Consider the following 19519-nt stretch of genomic DNA (forward strand, 5'->3'; position numbering starts at 1 on the left):
CACAGAGCCATAGAATCGTACAAACTGAAAAAGGCGCCTGGGATCTTCGAGTCCAATGGCAGCCCATCCCCACCATGCCCACTGACCACGGCCCTCAGTTCCACATCCACACGGTTGTGAAACACCTCCGGGCACGGTGACTGCACCACCTCCCTGGGCATCCTGTGCCACTGCAGCACCGCTCTTACTGAATAGAATAGAAGCCCCTCCCGACGCCCAGGCTGACTTAGTGCCCCGACACGGCAGAGCTGCTCCCACACGCAGCTGTGCCGGTCCCGGTGCTGCGCCCCCAGCTCCGACCTGCCCGCGGATGCCGGGCGCCTCCCGGAGCGGCGGCCGCACGATGGCGCCGCAGCGCAGTCCCGCCCCCGGGCCGCCCCCGCGCTCCGGCAGAGGCTGCGGGATGGCGGCGGCGCGGGGTCGGGTGCTGTGCCTCTTCGACGTGGACGGGACGCTGACGCCGGCCCGGCAGGTAGCGGAGCCGGGCGGAGCGGGAGGAGGAGAGGCGGGGGGCCGCGTGCCGGGCTCGGCCCCGCTCATCCGTCCTTCCGCTCCCGCAGAAAATCGAGCCGGAGGTGGACCGCTTCCTGCAGGAGCTGCGCGGCAGGGTGCAGATCGGCGTGGTGGGGGGCTCCGACTACTCCAAGATCGCCGAGCAGCTGGGAGAGGGCGACGAAGGTGCGCGGCGCGGACGGGCGGGGGGCGAGCGGGGAGACGCGGCGCCGTCAGGGCAGCCCCCCGCCGTGCGCCTCGATTTCCTTCCCGAGATCCGTGTCCGGCGCACGGCGAGTCCCGAGGTCTCCCTTCCGCCTCGTTAGCTCGGAGGGCTGAGTCAGCGGCGCCGTGTTTGCACGGGGGCTGCGTTAGGTAACGCGTCGCCGCGCCGCGGGGCTCGGCGGCGGGGATGGAGCGATGGGTGCACGTGGCCGAGCGCATGACGTGCCGTGCGCTTATCTGGTCCGGGGCCGTGACTCCGTCGGGTCGCTGCCGGTCTGCGTCAGCCGCCCACCTGCCCGCCGCAGATAGCGGCTCGCCCACAGCGAGACGTGCGGCCTGCGGGGTGTCCCCAATGCACCTCTTGTCCTGGCTGATGGCCCGAGCGGTACGTGTGGTTTCTCTTCTGCCTCCTCCCTTTCAGTGGTCGATAAGTTTGACTACGTCTTCGCAGAGAATGGCACCGTGCAGTACAAGAATGGGCGGCTGGTGGCCAAGCAGGTGGGTCAGCACCGAGTGCGGGCGGCCCCAGCATGCCCCATCCCTGGCCGGGTGGACGGGGCCCTGGGCAGCCTGATCTGGTGGGTGACAACCACAGCACAGGGTAGGACTGGGTGGGCTTTGAGTTCCCCTCCAACCCAACCATACTGTGACTGTATGAGGACTGCTGCTCTATGGTCCCCTCACTGCTTCCTCCTCAACCCTTCTCCTCCCGTAGGCCATTCAGGACCACCTGGGAGAGGAGCTGCTGCAGGACCTCATCAACTTCTGCCTCAACTACATGGCGCTGCTGAAGCTGCCCAAGAAACGGTAAAGGACATAAAGCTATTAGATGTGTCCAGAGGAGGGCTACAAATGGAGAGGGGTCTGAAGGGCGAGGTGTGTGAGGAGCAGCTGAGCTCCCCTGGTTGGCTCAGCACAGAGCAGAGGAGCTGAGGGGGGGCCTGATGGCAGCTGCAGCTCCTCACAGGAGCAGCACAGCCCCTGTGACAGCACAGGTTGTCCAGAGAAGCTCTGAGAAATCTCCTAGGCCTGAATCCACACAGGCACTCAGGAGCTGGAACCTCACTGAGTTGAGCAACCAAGCAGCAGCGAGGCAGTCAAACAGCCCTGACAGCTCTGGGCCCAGCCCTTGGTTTTGGGGACGCCTTTGGCCAGTGCTGCTGTCCGACATCAGCCGTGGTTGCACTGACCTCAGAAGGGCTGTTTTTCTCTCCCTGCCCTTGGAAAGGCCCCAGTAACCTTGTGCCCTTGCCCACACAGAGGAACCTTCATTGAGTTTCGCAATGGGATGTTGAACATCTCCCCCATTGGGAGGAGCTGCACGCTGGAGGAACGGATCGAATTCTCTGAGCTGGACAAGGTGTGTGGGTCGGGTTTAAGCTCGCTGTGCCCTTTGCAGCTCTCACATGGTCTCAGATCTTGAGTCTTGTCCACTTTCCCCACTCCCCAAGGACATGGGAGCCTGGCTCCAAGCTGTGTGCCTTGGCTTGGAGATTCCTGGGGGTGATGAGTTGATGGTTAGACCTGATTACCTTAGATGTCCTTTCCAACCTTATTGAGCCCGTGATTCAGACCCTTTTCCCTTCTCCTCCATAGAAAGAGCGGATCCGGGAGAAGTTTGTGGCAGCCTTACAGAGGGAGTTTGCTGGCAAAGGGCTGCGTTTCTCTCGAGGTGAGCACAGAGGGGGCTTTGCCACGGCCTCTTCATTGCATTCCCCCTAAAATCCTGGGGTGGGGAGTGGAAACGCGGCCGATGCCTGTGGGGATCCAGCTGGATGAAGGCTGTGCTCTCTGGGAAGACCTCAGGGACTGCTCAGCGAGGGGGGATCATGCTTGCATTTGCGGCAGGTCAATGGCAGGGTGGTGATGGCTCGATTGTTGATGATCTGAGGTGATCTTAGAGGTCTTTTCCAACCTTAATGAGTCTATGATTCTATGAATAAACTGTGCCGTAGGTTTTTCCTCTGAGTGTCAGCCAAGCCAGCTGCTTTCTGTCCCATGATGCTATCAGTGCCTGTTAGCTCTGCTGAGCCCACCCCTGTGTAGCAGCTCTGCTCTGGCTCAAGCATAGCAGCAGGGCTGCCAGCAGAGCTCTGGGCACATTCAGTCCTCTGCAGGGCTCCTCCAGGAATGCGGTGGTGTGAGAGGATGGGGCCTCGTGTTCTCAGCTCAGGGTTTTGTTTGGAGGGCTGGCTGCTAGGGAAACATCCTTCTCCTTGGAAGAAGAGCTGGCACTGCATGTTGTGGGCTTTTGGAGGGCTGTTTCTGGGGGTGGAGGTGCTTTGCAGCCAAGGCAGGGAGCTAAGGAGGGGCTACAGCAATCTTGGGAACCTGGGCAGTATTGGGCAAGAAATGAGGTTATCTAAGGGACAGGGCTGAAGCCAGAAAGAGACCTTGTGCCAAACTTTGTGTAACATAAGAAGGTGGAAATCTGGACAAAGGGCAGAGGGGCAGGGACACGTGGAAATGCGGCTGGTGGGACAAGCTGGCTCTGAGAGCCTCATCCCAGGCCGCATAAGTTGGGAAGTGATGGGAAGCCTCACTGCAGCTTCGTGCTGTGCCCAGGCGAGGGGCAGTGCTTGGTGTCCTCAGCATCTTGCTTCCCCCTACTCCGACTGGCTCCCTGCCCCTTCCAGCTGGCACCAGGAGCCCCTCTTGCTGCCCAGCTCCCGTGAAAGGGCAGAACACAATACAGTGCAGCACTTTATTTCAGTTATTTCCAAAGCAGGAGAGTGTGATGTCTGTGCAGGAGCCTGGGAGAGTTCTCAGTGCCAGTAGCTGACAACATGTGCTTTGTCTCCTGCTGCCCTGCTTTGGGACACAGCACACACTGATGCTACCCGCAAGGTGTAGCCCCAAACCTTTTCCAGCACACAGATGTCTGGTGCCTCCCTGCCAGCTCCCTCTGCCGCCCGCTTCTGCCTGCTTGCATGTGTGGCATGGAGCCCTACTGATGTCACCCGGCCCTGCTGATGTCACTCAGCCTGTTGTCATAGGAACAGCATCTGCCACCTCCTAATATCACATGCTGGAGAGCCACGGGGCACAGCTGTGTGGGGAGGACTGCAGGGTTGGGGGCAGGTGGACACCCCACCACCTCGAGGCCACTCTGCAAACACTCTCCCTTCTGCCGACAGGTGGCATGATCAGCTTCGACGTCTTCCCCGAGGGCTGGGACAAGCGCTACTGCCTCAACGTGCTGGATGATGAGAGGTTTGACACCATCCACTTCTTCGGGAACGAGACCACCCCGGTGAGTACACCCTGCTGGCCCTCACGTGGCTGATTTCTCCATGCTCAGTGCTGCTCCAGCGGCCACCATGGACCTCTAGTGGTGTGCAAGTCAGGGATGCTCTCCCTGCGTTTGCAGCAGCAAATGGAGGCTCCTTGCAGGATGTGGATCCTCCAAGGAGACTCTGCTCATGCTTTCCCTGTTCTCTGCTCCCCTGGCAGGGAGGGAATGATTATGAAATCTACGATGATCCCCGGACAGTGGGGCACAGCGTCCAGTCCCCACAGGACACAGTGCAGCGGTGCCGTGAAATCTTCTTTCCAGAGAGAGCGAATGAGTGCTAACCGTGAGGGCCCCACAGCCCTCCTCCCTTCTCTCCCCCACGAAGAAAAGCACCTTCGTTTGAGGAATCTGCTCAGGGTAGACTGAAAAACACTTGCTGGTGCTGGTCAGGAGCTGTTGTGTGAGTGCAGGGGGTGTGCAGAAGGGGGCTGCTGTTGGTCAGCCCTTTGGTACTCCCAGTTTGTGGCTGAGGTCTGTGGGATCAGGCAGTCCTTCCTCCAGCAGAGCTCTTCTGCCAGCTGGGGCCTCAGCGGGCAGTGATACATTCCTGCCTTCTGGACCCAAATGCCAGGACCAGATTTAACCACGTCTGTCTATGTGTGTGTGTGTCTGTCCATCCTTCCCTTGCGCCCTTCTCTGTTGCTGTGTTGCTCTCCAACACCTCTGCATAAGGGAATATTTGCACATATTTGCAGCATGGCTGAGGCACCTTTGGGTCCATCTGGCCCAACCCCTGCACACAGAGCAGGGTGCCCAGGCGGCTTCTAAAGATCTCCAAGGAGACTCCACAGCTTCTCTGGGCAGACTTTGCCAGTGCTCAGTCTTCCCGTCCACATGTCCATCAAGTGTCACAGTTGCATTGCTATAAAGCCTTACCCAAGGCATTCATGGCAGGCTGAGTCCCCTTCCTTCCTGGTGCACAGCTCTCCTGCTTCCTCCTGCTGTTCTTGCACTGTGGTTGCCCATCCCTGTGGCCCCACCTTAGAGCTGGGCTCGGAGAGGTTTCCCAGTGGCTGCCACCCTTTAACCATGGGACCAAAGCAAAAGCTGGTGCTTCTGGGCCTGGGGCAGCTTTTCACAGTCCCTGGTAGGACTCTGGTCCCACTGCCTGGCCCTGCTTGCACTACAGTGGTGTGTGACCAGCACTGGTGTGTGCTTTCTTCTCCATGTGACGGTACCTCTTCAACACATCAGTCTGTAACTTGTCCAGTTTGCATGAGTGCAGTGGCCTGGCATCCAGAAATCTCCAACAGATGCACAAATACCTCTCTGTACCCAGACGAAATCTCTGTGGGAGGGGAGGACGTGTTGGAGAAGCCTGAATGCGGAGTGCCCTCTTCACAGTCTGCCATTTTGACCCTCCACTTCAACCCTCATGGAGGAACCTTGTGTTTTGTGGTTGCTTCTGTTTCACTGAGGATCAGGCTGTGGTTTATTTTTCCTGTGAATCTGTTCCAAGTCAGCAGGATTCCTGTGTTGTTTGGCAATGAGGCTTGCAAGGCACTGTGGTGGCTCTAGGTGCTGAGGTGATGTTTGCTCCCTGTGCTGTCTGTAGGGCCACCTGTGCTGTGAGTGAGGGGACGACCTGTCCTGCCATAGCTCTGGCTGCAGCCTGGCTGGGTTCTTCATAGTTTCTCAGAGGTAGGGAGGCTTCCCTTTGCCTGCCTGCAATGGGCTTCTCCCAATGGGTGTGTGAGTGAGTGGATGTGGTGGGCCCTGTGGCGAGGACCGTATGGTTCTGTATCTGTGTGAGATGGGTAGCTCCTGTCTGACTGGTACCAACTGTTAGACTAGAAATAAATTTAAAGAAATAAATATATATATGTGTATACAAATCCTATTAAAGCCAGTGTGCAGTTGTCAGCGTGCTTGCCGTCTGCAGGCTCTGCTCTGCCCTCAAGTGTTGGGTGCAGGCAATGCAGGACCAGGGAATCAATCACAGAATGGTTGGGTTGGAAGGGAGCTCAAAGCCCACCCAGTCCCACCCCGCTCTGTGGGCAGAGCTGCCACACAGCAGCTCAGCTGCCCAGGGCCCCATCCAACCTGGCCTTGAACCTCCAGGGATGGGGCACCCACAGCTCTCTGGGCAGCTGTGCCAGCGCCTCACTGCCCTCTGAAAAATGTATTTCTCTCTAACGTCTGACCTCAATCTGCCAGCTTTTACTCTAAAGCCATTCCCACATCCTATCACCATTAGCCTGTGTACAAAGTTTATCCTTTGTATAAGCTCTCTTTACATACTGGAAGACTGCAGTGAGGTCTCCTCGCAGCCTTCTCCATGCTGAACAACACACAAAAAGGCAGGATGGGCTCATGGGAAAGTCACTTTTAATGGTTTATTGCCAATGTTACAAAGGTCGACACAAGGTCAGACAGGCAGGAACCACACCAGAGTTGTAAAAACACCAACAATTCTAGGATTTTAGTTTATTTCCCCCCCAAAAAAAATTAATAAAAAATAAAAAGAAAATAAAAAATCCAACAGTTTGTCTTGGCCAGCTGACTGCCTGGGGCATGGCATGGGGCCATCCCTACATCCACATCCCACAACCCCCACATGCCCCTTCCTCGTCCCCAAGGCCGCAGGAGCCCACCTGGCCAGGATATGGCGGAGAGGACTGAGAACAAATTTGTGCTTTATATACGAGACCCTGTCTACACCGAAGGGGCGGGAGGTGTCGGTGTGGATCATGAGCAGAGGGAGATCACCAAACCCTTCAGCCCCACGGTGACCTACGGATATACACGCACACATACAGGCACACAGGGGATGGGGCTCCAGGGGGGCTGGGGTGATGGGGGCGGAAGGGGCTGAGCTGTCCCCTCCCAGCACAGTGATTTGCCCATCTGGCCTCAGCAGGGCTGGGGAGGCCGGGACAAGCCCCCCCATAGTCCCCAGGCTGCAGTGGGATGGGGGCAGGATCAGTCCTCCTGCTCCCCTTGGGCTCAAAGACATGGGACTCAGTGCTACCCCAGGAGCTGGGGGGTCAGTGGGGAGGACTCTGCTTTCCCCATCCCCCTCGAAAGACAGGTACAAACACACACAGAAAAAGGAAACTGTAACCTTAGAAAAGACACCGAACGGGAACATCTGCGTGCTGGGGGGTGGCCCCAGCCTCTTCGCCAGCCCGGCCTTCCCCAAGCTTTCTGCGAGCGGCCATCAGGCCCCCCAGGCACCTAGGAGCCGATGATCTGCCCAGACCACGTCTCATGCTTCGTATGGGGTGCCAGGTTGGTGAGCACCACCTCCACTGCCTGGAACTTCTGGTTCTTGGGAGGGATGGGGCAGACCTTGTACGTCACCTCATCTCCCTCTACCGGGACATACTCCCCCTCGATGCTGTGGATGAGGAGAGGGGAGGCGATGGGACCATGGTGCCAAGCGATGGAGCCCCCCAGAACCAAGGAAGGCACCCAGCACCATGGGGGAAAACCCACCTGCAGTGGGATTATAGATATATGGAGATGGACCATCACCTATGGATGCACCATCACCCATGGACACAGCATCACCCCAGCCCACAGGTCACCCCACAAACCCAGTGCTGTGCGGACTTACTCAGACACATGGACAAAAATGTCTTCTGTGCCGTTCTCTGGAGTGATGAACCCATGGCCCTGTGAGCGGGAGAACTGCTTGCAGACACCCTTGTAGATGGGCCCAGCAGAAGCACGTGCCGTCCTGCAGGAGGGAATGGATGGAGAAGTCTGTATGTGCAGCCAGAAGGGCATTTCCAGCCATCCCCTGTGGACCAGCGGGTACTTACGCAGAGTAGGTCCTGGTCCTCTTAGTGGGCAGTGGGCTGGGCAGGTCCCGCAGCAGGAGGTTGCCCCGCTCCCAGACACGGCTGCCCTCGCGCTGGAAGGGGAAGGTGGGCCAGACCGGGGACTTGGGAGAGTGCAGAGGTGGCACTGCCGGCGGGGCGCCAGGCTCCGATGACATGGTGGGGTCTGTGGGGTCCTCCGTCTCGGGGCCGGGCGTGGGGTGCAGCAGGCAGGAGGGGGGCTGTTTCACCAAGCTGCAGGGAGAGGGGGGAGTGGTTATGGGTCGGCTGTAGCCATAGACCTCAGGCTGTCCTAATTGATGACATTTGTAGGGTTTTGTGTGTTTTTAAGCCTCCTGGCTCCAGAGCTGCTCAGAAACCCCTCACCCTGTGGATTTCTTTCCCCCTCAGTGGCTTCATCCAACACAATGTGCCCCTCAGCCCCCTAGGCCCATGTGGTGTATTTGGGATTGCATGCCAGGAAACCCAAAGAGCCTTTAATTTGCTTTCTGACTCACACTGAGAGGTGAGAGCCTTGGGGGAACGTGCAGAAGGGGGTCACCTCTGCTCCGAAATTAGTAAGCACCAAGGACATGGGAAAAGATTTCTGGAGCAGAAGGCACGGATGGGAGGGAGCATGCCCATTCCCCTCGCCCACCACCCATGGCCATCTTGGCACCACGATCCCACACAGTGAGACAGGAGCACGCTTAGAGGCAAAACTGACAGCAGAGAAGGGGCTCACGGGGCCCACCTCCCTTGGGGCACTGATTCCCACCTCAGCTGAGTCCCCGCAGCAAACAAAGGGATGGGGGAAAACACAGAGGGGAGCTGTGGGCACGTCCTCCCTGTGCCCACCCCGTGCTCAGCCACATGGAGGGGATGAAATCCAGGGCAGCTGGGGCTGCTGCAGGCTGGAGACCAGCAAACCTCGGCACAGCCATGGTTTCTCCTCCCTATTTCTGTGAGAGAAAGTCTCCACGCAGAGCTGCCAGCAGGCGGGCGCACCAACCCCGTGCCAATTAGGACAGACAGGCAGGAGACATGTCGGCTTTTATCTGCAGATCCAAGAGCCTCGCTCATCACGATGCAGCTCATCAAACAAAGTCGCTGTCTGCCCCACTCCTCGTAAACACATACCCTCGGGTGGGGGCCGGCGTGACCCCGTTTAACTCCACAGCCCCACAGAGAGGCAATGGCCCAGAAGCTCCGGCCGCTGTCACTCCCTGGTCATTAGCAGCAGCAACACGAAGCCCTCACACGTCACACGCAATCCATAATTAATTGGTGTCATCGCCCACAGCCCCACAGCCCTCCCATGCAGCTCCTCTTTGTGCTCCTTCCCCAGGCTAGGATGCCTTTGCCTTCACCCAGCCCTGGGGTCCTGGGCCTCCCACCGCCCCAGGGGGCTGTAACCCTGAGCCATCCCTTTGGGTATCAGAGCATGGCCCAGGAGCAGGGTGTGAAACTGTGGGTTTTAGCTTTTGGACCCAGAAAGGGGCTGTTGTAACAGGAGGGGGCAGCCGGGAAGCAAACGTTCAGCCATCCTCTGTCCGTGCAGCCCCGGAATCTCTCAGGTTTTCTAAATGCCGTCTCTGTCCAATGCTAATGAAAGCCCCTTAGCCCCCTCCCTCTTTTTTTTTGGTTACTAGATCGTGCCATTAAGAGCTAAAGAAGAGTGGAACAATTTCCTCCACGTATCCTGCATGCTAAAAACCCCTCAGCTGAAATGAATCGCCATACAAAAGATAAGCCAGCTTTCATTGGGAACACACACTTCAAGCTTCCCCTCCCCATCTAAGCCAATCACACTCACAACTCCAAGCATCTTGGCTGAGATCGTCTCGCCTACGATACAGCCTAGTTAGCGCTAAAATATGAATGTCACCTTTATGGATTGATTATAAAAAGCTCCCTCCGTCGGTGCCGCTGGATTCTTGGGGAGGCTGTGGGGAGAGCAGCCACAAGCCAAGGGAAGCCAGAGGAGAAGCCATCATGGAGGCTTGGTTTACCTTTGGAGTATGCATAAAGCATTGCTCCCCAACGACCAGGTCTGGGGCATCTGCCTGGTTGAGGTTGGTTGTGATTTTAAATCAAGAGTAATTGTCGGCTCAGAGACGTCGCACAAATGTCCTCATCCACATCCTTTCAACCTTTCTCTCTCCTTTGTGATCTAACTTACTGTCTGCAGGAATGAATAGCACAGCCAACCCCAAAGAAACATTCATTCAAGCTCCCACCTCTCCCAGGACAGGTTTTCACGCGCCGCTTTCTCCTGCTGTCGGTGAATGGAGAGCTGGTGCCAGCTGAGCCCCCAGCAACAGTGGCCATGCAGCACCGCCTGCCCGGAGGAGGCATTGTCTGGGAGCTGCTGGGGAATCAGCGATAAGCACAACAGAGGAAGGATGCCACGCTTCACCCTCACACCTCTCTCAAAACAAAAAGCAGCCCCGTAAGCAAACGCCGTGCATGAAGCTGAGCCTTTGGCTACAATAGCCGATGGCCGTCGTGCCTGCCCTTACCTCCTTAGCAATGAGGGGCTCCCTGGAGCTGCGGCTCGCAGAGCATCAGCGCACGGTGGGGACGGAGGAGCGCTCCTCTGCTGCCCGGCGAGGAGCAGAGCTCTCGCATGTAGCCCGGCTCCGGGGGCTTCTCCACTGCAGGCTGCCGGCTGCCTCCCGATGTCTCTGCGGTGCCTGATGTGTGTATGATGTGCAGCCTGCACACACGCATCCGCACGCCTTCCCTGACGTCAGGGCCAGGCCAGGGGGAGCAGGCAGGTGGGAGGGATCAGGCTGGTCATCGCCGTTCCGGGCTTAAAGGAGTGTTTGGAGGGGGAGGGGGACGGAGGGGCTGCATCGTTCTGCTCGAGCACCGTGACGCGTGCTCACGTCGGTGGCACGGCCCGACACGGCACGAGGCAGGGGACAAAGTGGTGGAGGACACGTGTACCCAGCCAGGGGTTCCAGCCTCGCCCTGCATCTCCTCACGCCCTGCTGGAGTTCCCGCAGCTCTCCCCAGCTCCTGCAGCCCCTACAGCGCACGGCCACTCCATGGCACGGTCAGGGGCTTGGGCAGCAAAGAGAGGGGCAGAGGACATGGGGACACCAGCCCAACATGACTCCTCACATGGTGCTGCTGCATCCCGTGCTGGTGCAGGTCTGGCTTCTCCCTGTGAAGCATGTACAGTCAGGAGGGGAATTCTGCTTTTTGAGCATCACATCCTGAGAGCTGCCATCCCGTCCTGGTGACGGCTCACCCCCAGCAGCCCAGCAGGGCACAGGGCTGGATTTATGCTGGGAATGTGCAGCATGGGCACGGCCTCCTCTTCCCCCGGTGTTCATTTAATTGCTGTACATTGAACATCATCAATACCTGTTCTTCCTCTGTGCAGTCAGTGGACTGAAGGGAACTTGAGGTGCGTTAGACTGGTGGGCGGCTCTGGGCATGCGTTGCAGTGAAGGAGGCAGAGAGTCCAAAGCGTGTAGCAATGATAAAAGGAGAAGAGGGGAAGCTTTGATCAGAGTTGGGAGTGGGGGTGCTAGAGATGCCTGTGGAGACAGAAGCAAAGACAGGAGCGTGGAGGACTTTGTACAGAGAAGATACGCAAATCCTTTGGAGTCAATCAAAGCAGGGCTCAGCAACCTAGATGCAAATCATCACTCACCTACAACATCCCCGAGCCAGTTTTCCTCCAAAGCCCAAGGAATGTGGAGGCAGAGGAGATCACAAGAAAAACAATTTGGGGGGGTTCTTTCATTTTCCTCTATTTCTGAGCCTTCACGTAACTTCAGATTGTGTTTTCAAGTTTTCTGCAGTCATGAGGATGAGACATGCCTGGGGTTTTCTCTGAGCAGCAGAAGAACAGCAGCAGAGAACCATGCCCCCATATGCTGGCAAAGCCTCCCTGCTCTCAGCACTACTGAGAGACTCTGGAGACGTTACAGTTACGAAGATGCGTGCTTAGCCTCTGTGAATTTGTGGCTATGTCATGTGTCAGTACCATAGGGGCACAAGGAAAGCACTCAGTGAGATGGGGTTGTTCCCACAGTTTCCAGCATCAGAATGCTTGAGCTGCAGTGTGAAATACAGTGTGCTGCTGGGTGCTAACTACAGCAGAGTTGAGGCAGCTACAGCGACCTGCAAAACCTGCAGCTAAAGGTCAGCCCCAGCATCGTCTGACCTGCATGGAGCAAGGACAGAACAGCAAGGGATGCAGCGAGCAGAACTGTGCTATACTCAGATTAGCACAGCCACCACCATGGAGAAGGGAAAGGTTCTTTGTACAGCTCCTGAAATAGGCTGGGGTGGATTTGGGGTGAGGTGTCCCAACAGTGGTGTGTGCAGAGCTCATCACTGAGACTAATGCTACTCTTCCGAGGGACCTGGGAAGGAAAACTGGATCCTCCAACTCCTTCTTAATGCCAACACACCAAACATGTGCAGAGCAGCCATTTAATAATCACAAAAACACCCTGGTGTAGCAGGAATAATTTCAAACAGATCAGGAACTCCTTAGCCACGACAGATCTCTGGTTAATGAGGCCGAGGTGCGGTATCTGTGGCCTTGTTTTCCCCTTCCTGCTCCAAGACAGCTCAACATCTAATGATTTCTTATCCCAAGCACTCATTACCGCCCGCTACACACTGCCACAGGGTGCGGGGGGTGACACCCGTCGTGCTGGCATCAAAGCCGCGGTGCTGACAGCACAGTTTTGCCTGTCAGCCTCAGACACGTTGGTTTTCCTCAGTCTTTTTTTCAGCACACTGCAGGCAGCTCTTCCATATCTCGGGGAACGTCTCAGGCACGGAACAGCCACTTGTTTTCCATAATTCCTATAACGAGGAGAGCAGCTGCGGAGAACTGTGCGCGGATTTACGTTTTACTTAACGAAAGTAGGCCCTGAAAGGAGCACCTCAGTGACAGCCACTACCTACCTCACAGGAAGACAAAATGGCCGCCCCCGCGTGAGGCGGGCCTGGCGCCGGCGCTAGGGGCGGGGCCTCCGCACGGCACATACCGTGCGGTAGGTCCGGCTACACGTCAATCAGAATCCATCTCCCCGCCCCCCGAAGGCGATTGGCTCCGACACCGGAAGTCGCCGTGAGGACGTGCAGCGCGGGGCGGCGTGCGGTGTGTGTGTCAGGTGGGTTTGAGGCTCCCGGGGGTCGGTGCTGCCTCTTCGCTCCTGGTGCTGTGAGCTCCGGGCTCACCCGGTCACGGGCCCGCTCTGGTCTCACTGTGGGCTCGTGGGGAGGCCGAGCGCTGCACAGCTGGTCTCTAACCCCACTCGTTCCCCTTGCTCCTCACAGTCCCCAGAGGACGCAGAGTGCTGCCCCGCCGCGCCCCCGGCAAGGCCTGGGCTGAATGCTCGTTACTGAGGCGGCCCCTGTACGGTAATGCTCTCGCCCTGTCTCCCCAGAGGCCGCCATGTTTGTCCTGGTGGAGATGACTGACACGGTGAGGATTCCTCCCTGGCAGTTTGAGAGGAAACTGAATGAGTCCATTGCAGAGGAGCTAAACAAGAAATTGGCCAATAAGGTAATGTATAGGGTGGTGTAAGTGTTGTAGCGTCACCATATAGCGGAGTGTTTCTGCGTTTGTGCCTAATGGCATACATCAGAACAGCTTAGATATGAAGGCTGACTCCAAACAAAATGGAAAAAAAAGAGAGAGCTGTGTACCATCCCATAGGGGTCTTCTATTCTTCGTGCTGTAGGGAATGTGCTGAGGGGCATGGAAAAAGAGTTGCTGCCACCTTATGTGTAGGGCAGCAGTACAAAGTGCCGTATGAAGAAATGCAAACCAGGTCAGTGTAAATACAACAAAAATACTGAAAGAGAAATGGAAGTGGTGCTATCTGACTTGCTTTGTGCTGAGTACAGTATGCTGGCATAGTCTTCCCCTTTAGTGTGGGGCATATGAAAGTGTTGTGTCACAGCGTCCATGTGCAGCCCATGAGGCTGATGGGCACACAACTTTCAGGGGATACAGAGCTTAGAGTGCAGCTTGGCAATGTGAAGGGGGCTCTGGAGAGCAGCCTGAAGTGACTGAGGAAGCAGAATATATGGGCAGCTGAGGAAAAAAAACCACAACAATCTTATCCACTGACTATATGGGTAGGTGCCACAGATTCTGTGAAGTGGCAGAGAAACTGGGAGTTCTGATCTCTGCCCACAGCTATTAGAGTTTCAGACAAAGACAAGCTTAGAAACTTGTGAGGATGGTGGCAGGATCTTGGCCTTTGGACAAGATATGGGTCTGCTGAATTGGTACGTGTTCTTTCACAACTTTACTATTGTGACAGGATTTCTGTTTACAGCAGTGCTCCTTCTAGTCCCAGTAAGAACACACACTCACATAACACTTGAGTTATGAGGTTAGGGGTACCTCTGAAATGCAGTGTGCTTAGTGCTGGGGCCATTGGAGGAGTGCACATAAACAACCTCCCTCCCATCTTGCCACCTTCTGTTGCCTTCTTTCTAAAAGCTGTGCACGTTGTATAAACTTGAAGGGAGTCAACCTGCTAATTGATTTACTGCCTTTTCTATTACTTTTTCATTTGAACAGGTTGTATACAACGTTGGTCTCTGCATCTGCCTGTATGATATTACCAAACTGGAAGATTCATACATATTCCCTGGGGATGGTGCATCACATACCAAAGGTATGTTCAGAGCTATGGCTGTTGCAGGTTAGAGGTCTGCAAGTGTTGACTGAGATCCCATGGTTAGGTAAATTAAGTTTAAAGGGACTTGCTGAAGTTAGCAGCCTTCACTGTTCCCTTCAGGAGAGAGAGAGGATCGTGGCGGAAGTCTCTTTCCATTGCACTGCTGTGGTTAGAAATACATATTTAAGTATGTGGTCCTATCTTCCTTCTCTAGCAGTTTATCTCTGCCCTATAGTTATAGCCATAGATCTTGGGTAAAGAAGGGGTTAATTTAACTTAGAAAGCTCAGAAATCTCCAAATAGAAAGTAATTTATACTAATGGTTCTGTGTTTGTCCATTATCATCATTGTTATTTTCTTTTTGAAGCTTATTTTGCCTGCCTGGAATGTTGAAACATTTCTAAATATAACATTCACACAACAGTTGATGCTGTTTTCTTAGCTGGAAGCTTTGCGGCATCTGTCTTTGAGACTCAGACAGATCTGGTTCAGCATATATTGTTGGGATTTAGATGTCTTTTATGGGGGAGGGAATAAGAAATTATTCATTACTTTTGAGCTTTGGCAGATCTGAACAAAAGCTGTAAATAAATGCAGAAACACTCGAGCAAAGGAAGTAACCCTGTTAGAAGGAGACTGGACTGACTGCACGTGGCACCCCAGACATCATTTTTAATGCCAATAGCGCTAATTCCCTACAAATAAAAGCTTCTTTAATACTGAAGAGGATGGCAGGCTTTCCTGCTCCTTTTAGTCTCCATTTGCTTCCTTAACTTCGAACTTCCTTGAACTGAAACAAGTTCATATATTCCCTGAGTTTGCAGAGAAACCTCCTGTTTTCAGAAGCTGGGATAGCGCTTGCTCCCAGGCAGCAGGATTTATTGCTCCTCCTCCAATCTAGTGCTTGGTTTTATATAGAAGAACAGCACTGGGTATGTACAGTTAAAATGATGTTAAGCAGCTTTTAAACCTTATTTTGCTGGGGTTGTCTTAGTATGGCTTCCTTATGAATGCAAAATTCTTAGTTAGCAACGTAAGTAGAGTTTTCATTTGGGTTAAATAAGATTATGGCAGAGAATCTTACTTTGATACTATTGTTTACCATGTAATTTCATTTGAAGAAAATACATCTTTGCCATCAAAGATAAAAGGAGCAGAAGTATGGCAGGAAAACAACATTTCAGCTGACATTCTTGGTGTCCAAGGATGCTTTCTAACAGAATCAGAGGCCCTGCTTGTTTTATGGTTTCATCCCATGAACTTCAATTCTTGCAGCGTTGAAGAGCAGAGAACGGGAAAGTGCTGCCATAATTCATACAAAACAGGAATCAGAACTCTGATTTCTGTTTTCCTGACATCACCAGTACCTGTAAGGAAGCTGTAAAGCATGCAGGATTCAGCGTTTTAGAGGGCAATATAGGATGTGGGATTTTGCTTTAGTGGCTGCCACCCTGTGGAAGGAGTGTGGTTCACTCACACAAACGTAACATTAACGATGTGCTTTCTTTCAAGTGCATTTCCGCTACGTGGTCTTCCATCCCTTCCTGGACGAGATTCTGGTTGGAGAGATTAAAAGCTGCAGTCAGGATGGCGTTCATGGTAAACTGCATCTCCTAACATTAGAGACGCAAGAGCTGCAGTGCCCTTGGTGATACTGTGGTTTCAGGCACTGTCATGCTGTGTGTGAGCTGCTGGAAGGCTGGTACTGCCTCCAGCCCTGCTCCAGCCTCAGGCTGATTGGTGGCTTGGGCCTGGCAGCTTCCCCTGCACTCCATGGTTTTGTCTGTGCTCCCCTCTCTGTCACTCATGTGCATGCCCAAGAAGAATAGGCTAAGCCCATCTGGAGCTGGACTGACTTTATTTTCTCACTTCAGTTGACAGAACTTTTGGTGGTTTTCTTTTAAGGTGGCAGTATCAGATTCTGTTGGTCTGATATATATCGCTGTAGTTTCTTGAAGATTTGCGATTAATTCCTGTATCCGAAGACATGGCAGGGAAACATCTTTCATAAGAAAGATGATGAACTACTTATTTAATGAAGTACATAGCTCATAGGTTGCTTTTTGTTACTGTAGGAGTATTCCATGCAGACGATCTCCTGGGGATCCCAGGGATATATTTGTTGCTGAATTTAGGCTCATGAAATTCAGCATCATGAAATCTAAAGGAGGACGTGGGGGTTGGTCTATGATTTCTAAGCTCTTTCTTGTCACAGACCCCTCTATAGCATCTGACTCATTTACTGGAACGCCAGCACTTCCAGTCCTGCTCCAAGCAGCCTTTTCCTTGCCCTGTGGACATGAAGGGTGCCCTCTGTTGCTGTTTGTACTCCAGCTGGGTGGTTGCTTTGCTGCCAGCTGAAACGGAGCATTGTGGCTCAAAGAATAATTCCTGCTTAATCTCGGACATCCTTCCTGAAAGAGGAAGGAAAATGAATCTGGGATTGCACTGTAGGAATTGCTGTGGTACATCATTTGTGAAGAGTGGTTCCAGTCTCAATCAGATTCTTTTCTCCACAGTTTCCATTGGATTCTTTGATGATATTGTCATCCCACCAGAATCCCTGCAGCAGCCAGCAAAGTTGTATCCTTTGATCACCTTTGATAACTTTAATGCTTCATTTCAAAAGATTGTGCAGTGCTGGCCCAGCAGGCATTTAGTGCTGCAACAACGGAGGTGCTCAGTGGCAGAAGCGAAGCTGTTGTGTCGGGCAAGTCCCACAGACTGTTATCACAGTTGGGCAGGCCTCACGCTTATTAGGTTTTGCAGGATCATTGTGACGGCTGATGGAAATGAATAGCAGCGTCCCTCAAACAGCCGCACTGTTAATCCCTGCCTCTAGACTTGGGTGCTGCTAGAGATAGAATGTGGGGTTTGCTGTATGTGTAGCTATGTAAATGGTGTGTCTGATACTTGTGGGAGCTTGAGGGGTTGCTTTGTTTTGGATGGGGGGGGGGGGGGGGGCGGCAGGTAACAACATATACCTGTAAGTGGGAAAGTCAGAAACAACGCCATGGAATTTGCAGACAGTGATGTAGGGCAGTATGTTGGAGTCTGATGATGGTGAAAAGGCTTTGAACCAAGAGCATTCTCAGAAGTGTCAGAAAGTGATGTGCCTGGTGAAATGCCATTTCCTTCCTTAGCCCTTGGCGTGACCAGCGATGAAGCAGAGCAGGTCTGGGTATGGGAATATGAGACAGAAGAAGGGGCCCATGACCTCTACATGGACATCGGGGAGGAGATCCGCTTCCGAGTTGTGGACGAAACTTTTGTTGACACATCACCGACAGGTCCAAGTTCTGCAGAGGCCTCCACTTCAAATGCCACAGAAGAAGCCCAGAAGAAAGAAGCACCCTACACTCTTGTGGTAACTGTGTGCATAATTCCTATAGTCTTGCAAAGCCTGTGGTTAATTTTATTCTTAAGATAGCATCCCTTTCCCAAGGAGTTGGTTGCTTTAAGCTGACCATGAAACACAGTCACAAAATCAAAGGAGAGCAAACGGGGAAGAAAGATATGGTTCTTGTGGTTGCTCTGTGTTTGCTGTAGTTCTGCTAGAACACATTGTGGCTGGTGGAGTTCCCATCTGGCAGGCTGAATGAGAACAGACTGGAGATGCAAGACCTGCAGATAGGAATGAGCATACAAGGAATACAGAGCTGGGAAGCCCACACTAAGGTTTAGGCAGCAGCACGGCGGTCTTTCCCATGCCGTATTTTGGCAGAAGACCTCCCTGAGTACAATGCCATAGAAAGATGGATCCAAACCAATACAAGCCGTTTCCTCACAGCAGGAGAAGGTTGGGGCGGTCAGCACAGTTGGGATGGTGTGGGCAACAGGCTGATTTTTCAAGAGTTGGGGGTTTGATTTAGTGCAGACAAGATATTAAGTAGTTTGGGCTGGGATCAGGCAGGAAAAAGAGGGGATGCCTCTCATCTGTAACACAAGGAGGAGAGACTTGATTTTTTTTTTTGCTTTAATTCCTGCGTTCTCTATGCAGTTTACAATTGCACGCTCTCTTTTTCTGCGTGAGCAGGGATCAATCAGTGAACCAGGCCTGGGACTCCTGTCGTGGTGGACGAACAGCTAGCTGCAATCAGTGCCAGCTCCGCACAAAGTCTTTCCAGTGGATGTTTGGGGGATTACGGGATCCTGCTGGTACTCATTGCTCCCTTGAAGCTGAATGAGAAATTAGACCTGCCATTCTCTGTTTCCCCTTCAGCTTCCAACCTGCCAGATCAAGACAGTTGATGTCTTTGCTGATCTGTAGAAGTGAATTTACAGAGACAAAAAGCCTTGAACCCAGCAGCAACAAATCCAGCTGGAGCTTTTGTCTCCTGCCCTGGAGGGAAAACTGGGGAGGTCTTCACTCGCCTGAATTAAGAAGGGAGTTGATTTCAAGTGAGTGAAAGTGGGAGAGAATGCCTGTCTAGATGTATTGTTTCCTTGGGCTGACAGCTTGATTTTAGAGGGGCGGAAACCTGCGGTTCTGACGAGACCTGGAGAAGAAACAGCAAAAGACTGGAGCTGAGAGGTGGAAAATCCTTCTGCTGGATAGGGCAAGTGGTAACGTTCTGCTGAGAATGGGAACTTAATGTGTGGATGGAAACAGACCAAGAGAACTGGAACGAAAGTTGTTTACTCACAAGTAACGGGCTCTGTGCAGATGATGGCCGTGGAAAATGAAGGGCTGCTTATTGCAGTGAGCAGAAATACTGCGCTAGGTGGGCTGTATTTATTGAGAATGGGCTAAACTTTGCTGGAGCTTGACTGGAAATACATAATTAAGAACTGAAACGGACCTGTGTTTGAGCAAGTTAATTATGTCTGTGGGAGCGTGTTAATACTAGAATTGGAATAAACAGCAAAAGCCACACAGCCTGCCTTCCTGCACCATTTCTACAGAAACGAAGAGCTTCCTGCCTCACAGGAAGACAAAAAGCTGCCTCCTGCAGTCTGGCTACTTGTATTTCAAGGCAGACACTGTTGAGTGTCGAGACTTAACGCTTTGCTCTGCTCTAACAGCCAATAGCAAACAATTGCCATCACCCTCTCTGACAGCAATGAAAGGA

At 53.6% G+C, this 19519-nt stretch overlaps 3 protein-coding genes and 1 long non-coding RNA gene across 10 annotated transcripts; 2 read left to right on the forward strand and 2 right to left on the reverse strand.

The window, feature by feature from the left end:
• The first annotated feature begins 205 nt into the window (after positions 1-205).
• Positions 206-5852, forward strand: PMM1 (phosphomannomutase 1). 3 transcript variants are annotated; one of them, XR_014934832.1, is made up of 8 exons: positions 206-472; positions 561-678; positions 1139-1295; positions 1433-1524; positions 1978-2077; positions 2314-2389; positions 3855-3970; positions 4171-5852. XR_014934832.1 is itself a non-coding variant. In XM_015861157.3 (8 exons), exons 1-8 carry the CDS (start codon positions 311-313, stop codon positions 4291-4293), a joined length of 864 nt encoding a protein of 287 aa, XP_015716643.1. In that variant the 5' UTR covers positions 264-310; the 3' UTR covers positions 4294-5852. The 3 variants fall into 3 exon arrangements, 1 of the variants encoding a protein (XP_015716643.1); XR_014934831.1 differs by having other exon boundaries at positions 208-472; positions 1139-1318; XM_015861157.3 differs by having other exon boundaries at positions 264-472; positions 1139-1215.
• Positions 5853-6323: 471 nt separating this feature from the next.
• Positions 6324-10513, reverse strand: CSDC2 (cold shock domain containing C2). Of its 2 annotated transcripts, none has more exons than XM_015861220.3 (4): positions 10299-10513; positions 7780-8031; positions 7572-7694; positions 6324-7352 (listed from the first exon to the last, which is right to left on the reverse strand). In XM_015861220.3, exons 2-4 carry the CDS (start codon positions 7953-7955, stop codon positions 7190-7192), a joined length of 462 nt encoding a protein of 153 aa, XP_015716706.1. In that variant the 5' UTR covers positions 7956-8031; positions 10299-10513; the 3' UTR covers positions 6324-7189. The 2 variants fall into 2 exon arrangements, with proteins under 2 accessions (XP_015716706.1, XP_085373019.1); XM_085516893.1 differs by lacking the exon at positions 10299-10513 and adding an exon at positions 10017-10087.
• A 1704-nt stretch (positions 10514-12217) lies between these two features.
• On the reverse strand, positions 12218-12841 carry LOC146762386 (uncharacterized). Its single transcript, XR_014934847.1, has 2 exons — positions 12715-12841; positions 12218-12612 (listed from the first exon to the last, which is right to left on the reverse strand). It is a non-coding gene; the product is annotated as an uncharacterized LOC146762386 (long non-coding RNA).
• A 41-nt stretch (positions 12842-12882) lies between these two features.
• POLR3H (RNA polymerase III subunit H) lies at positions 12883-19325 on the forward strand. 4 transcript variants are annotated; one of them, XM_015861194.3, is made up of 7 exons: positions 12883-13053; positions 13200-13318; positions 14348-14444; positions 15960-16046; positions 16967-17030; positions 17607-17814; positions 18484-19325. In XM_015861194.3, exons 2-7 carry the CDS (start codon positions 13208-13210, stop codon positions 18535-18537), a joined length of 621 nt encoding a protein of 206 aa, XP_015716680.1. In that variant the 5' UTR covers positions 12883-13053; positions 13200-13207; the 3' UTR covers positions 18538-19325. The 4 variants fall into 4 exon arrangements, with proteins under 4 accessions (XP_015716680.1, XP_015716663.2, XP_015716671.1 ...); XM_015861177.3 differs by having other exon boundaries at positions 12883-12923; positions 13090-13318; XM_015861185.2 differs by having other exon boundaries at positions 12883-12923.
• Positions 19326-19519: the final 194 nt, after the last annotated feature.

The sequence above is a fragment of the Coturnix japonica genome, chromosome 1 (genome assembly GCF_054131305.1).
Source record: "Coturnix japonica strain WE chromosome 1, WE-NBRP24, whole genome shotgun sequence".
NCBI lineage: Eukaryota > Metazoa > Chordata > Aves > Galliformes > Phasianidae > Coturnix > Coturnix japonica.

Coding starts and splice junctions, on each gene's coding strand:
- PMM1 (XM_015861157.3), top strand. CDS start 311: ATGCCGGGCGCCTCCCGGAGCGGCGGCCGCACGATGGCGCCGCAGCGC. Junction 1,216..1,432: donor GGCGGCTGGTGGCCAAGCAG/GTGGGTCAGCAC, acceptor CTCCTCCCGTAG/GCCATTCAGGACCACCTGGG. Junction 2,078..2,313: donor AATTCTCTGAGCTGGACAAG/GTGTGTGGGTCG, acceptor TCTCCTCCATAG/AAAGAGCGGATCCGGGAGAA.
- CSDC2 (XM_015861220.3), bottom strand. CDS start 7,955: ATGTCATCGGAGCCTGGCGCCCCGCCGGCAGTGCCACCTCTGCACTCT. Junction 7,695..7,779: donor AGGACCAGGACCTACTCTGC/GTAAGTACCCGC, acceptor TCCCTCCTGCAG/GACGGCACGTGCTTCTGCTG. Junction 7,353..7,571: donor ATTTTTGTCCATGTGTCTGA/GTAAGTCCGCAC, acceptor CCTCATCCACAG/CATCGAGGGGGAGTATGTCC.
- POLR3H (XM_015861194.3), top strand. CDS start 13,208: ATGTTTGTCCTGGTGGAGATGACTGACACGGTGAGGATTCCTCCCTGG. Junction 13,319..14,347: donor ACAAGAAATTGGCCAATAAG/GTAATGTATAGG, acceptor TCATTTGAACAG/GTTGTATACAACGTTGGTCT. Junction 16,047..16,966: donor CAGTCAGGATGGCGTTCATG/GTAAACTGCATC, acceptor TTTTCTCCACAG/TTTCCATTGGATTCTTTGAT.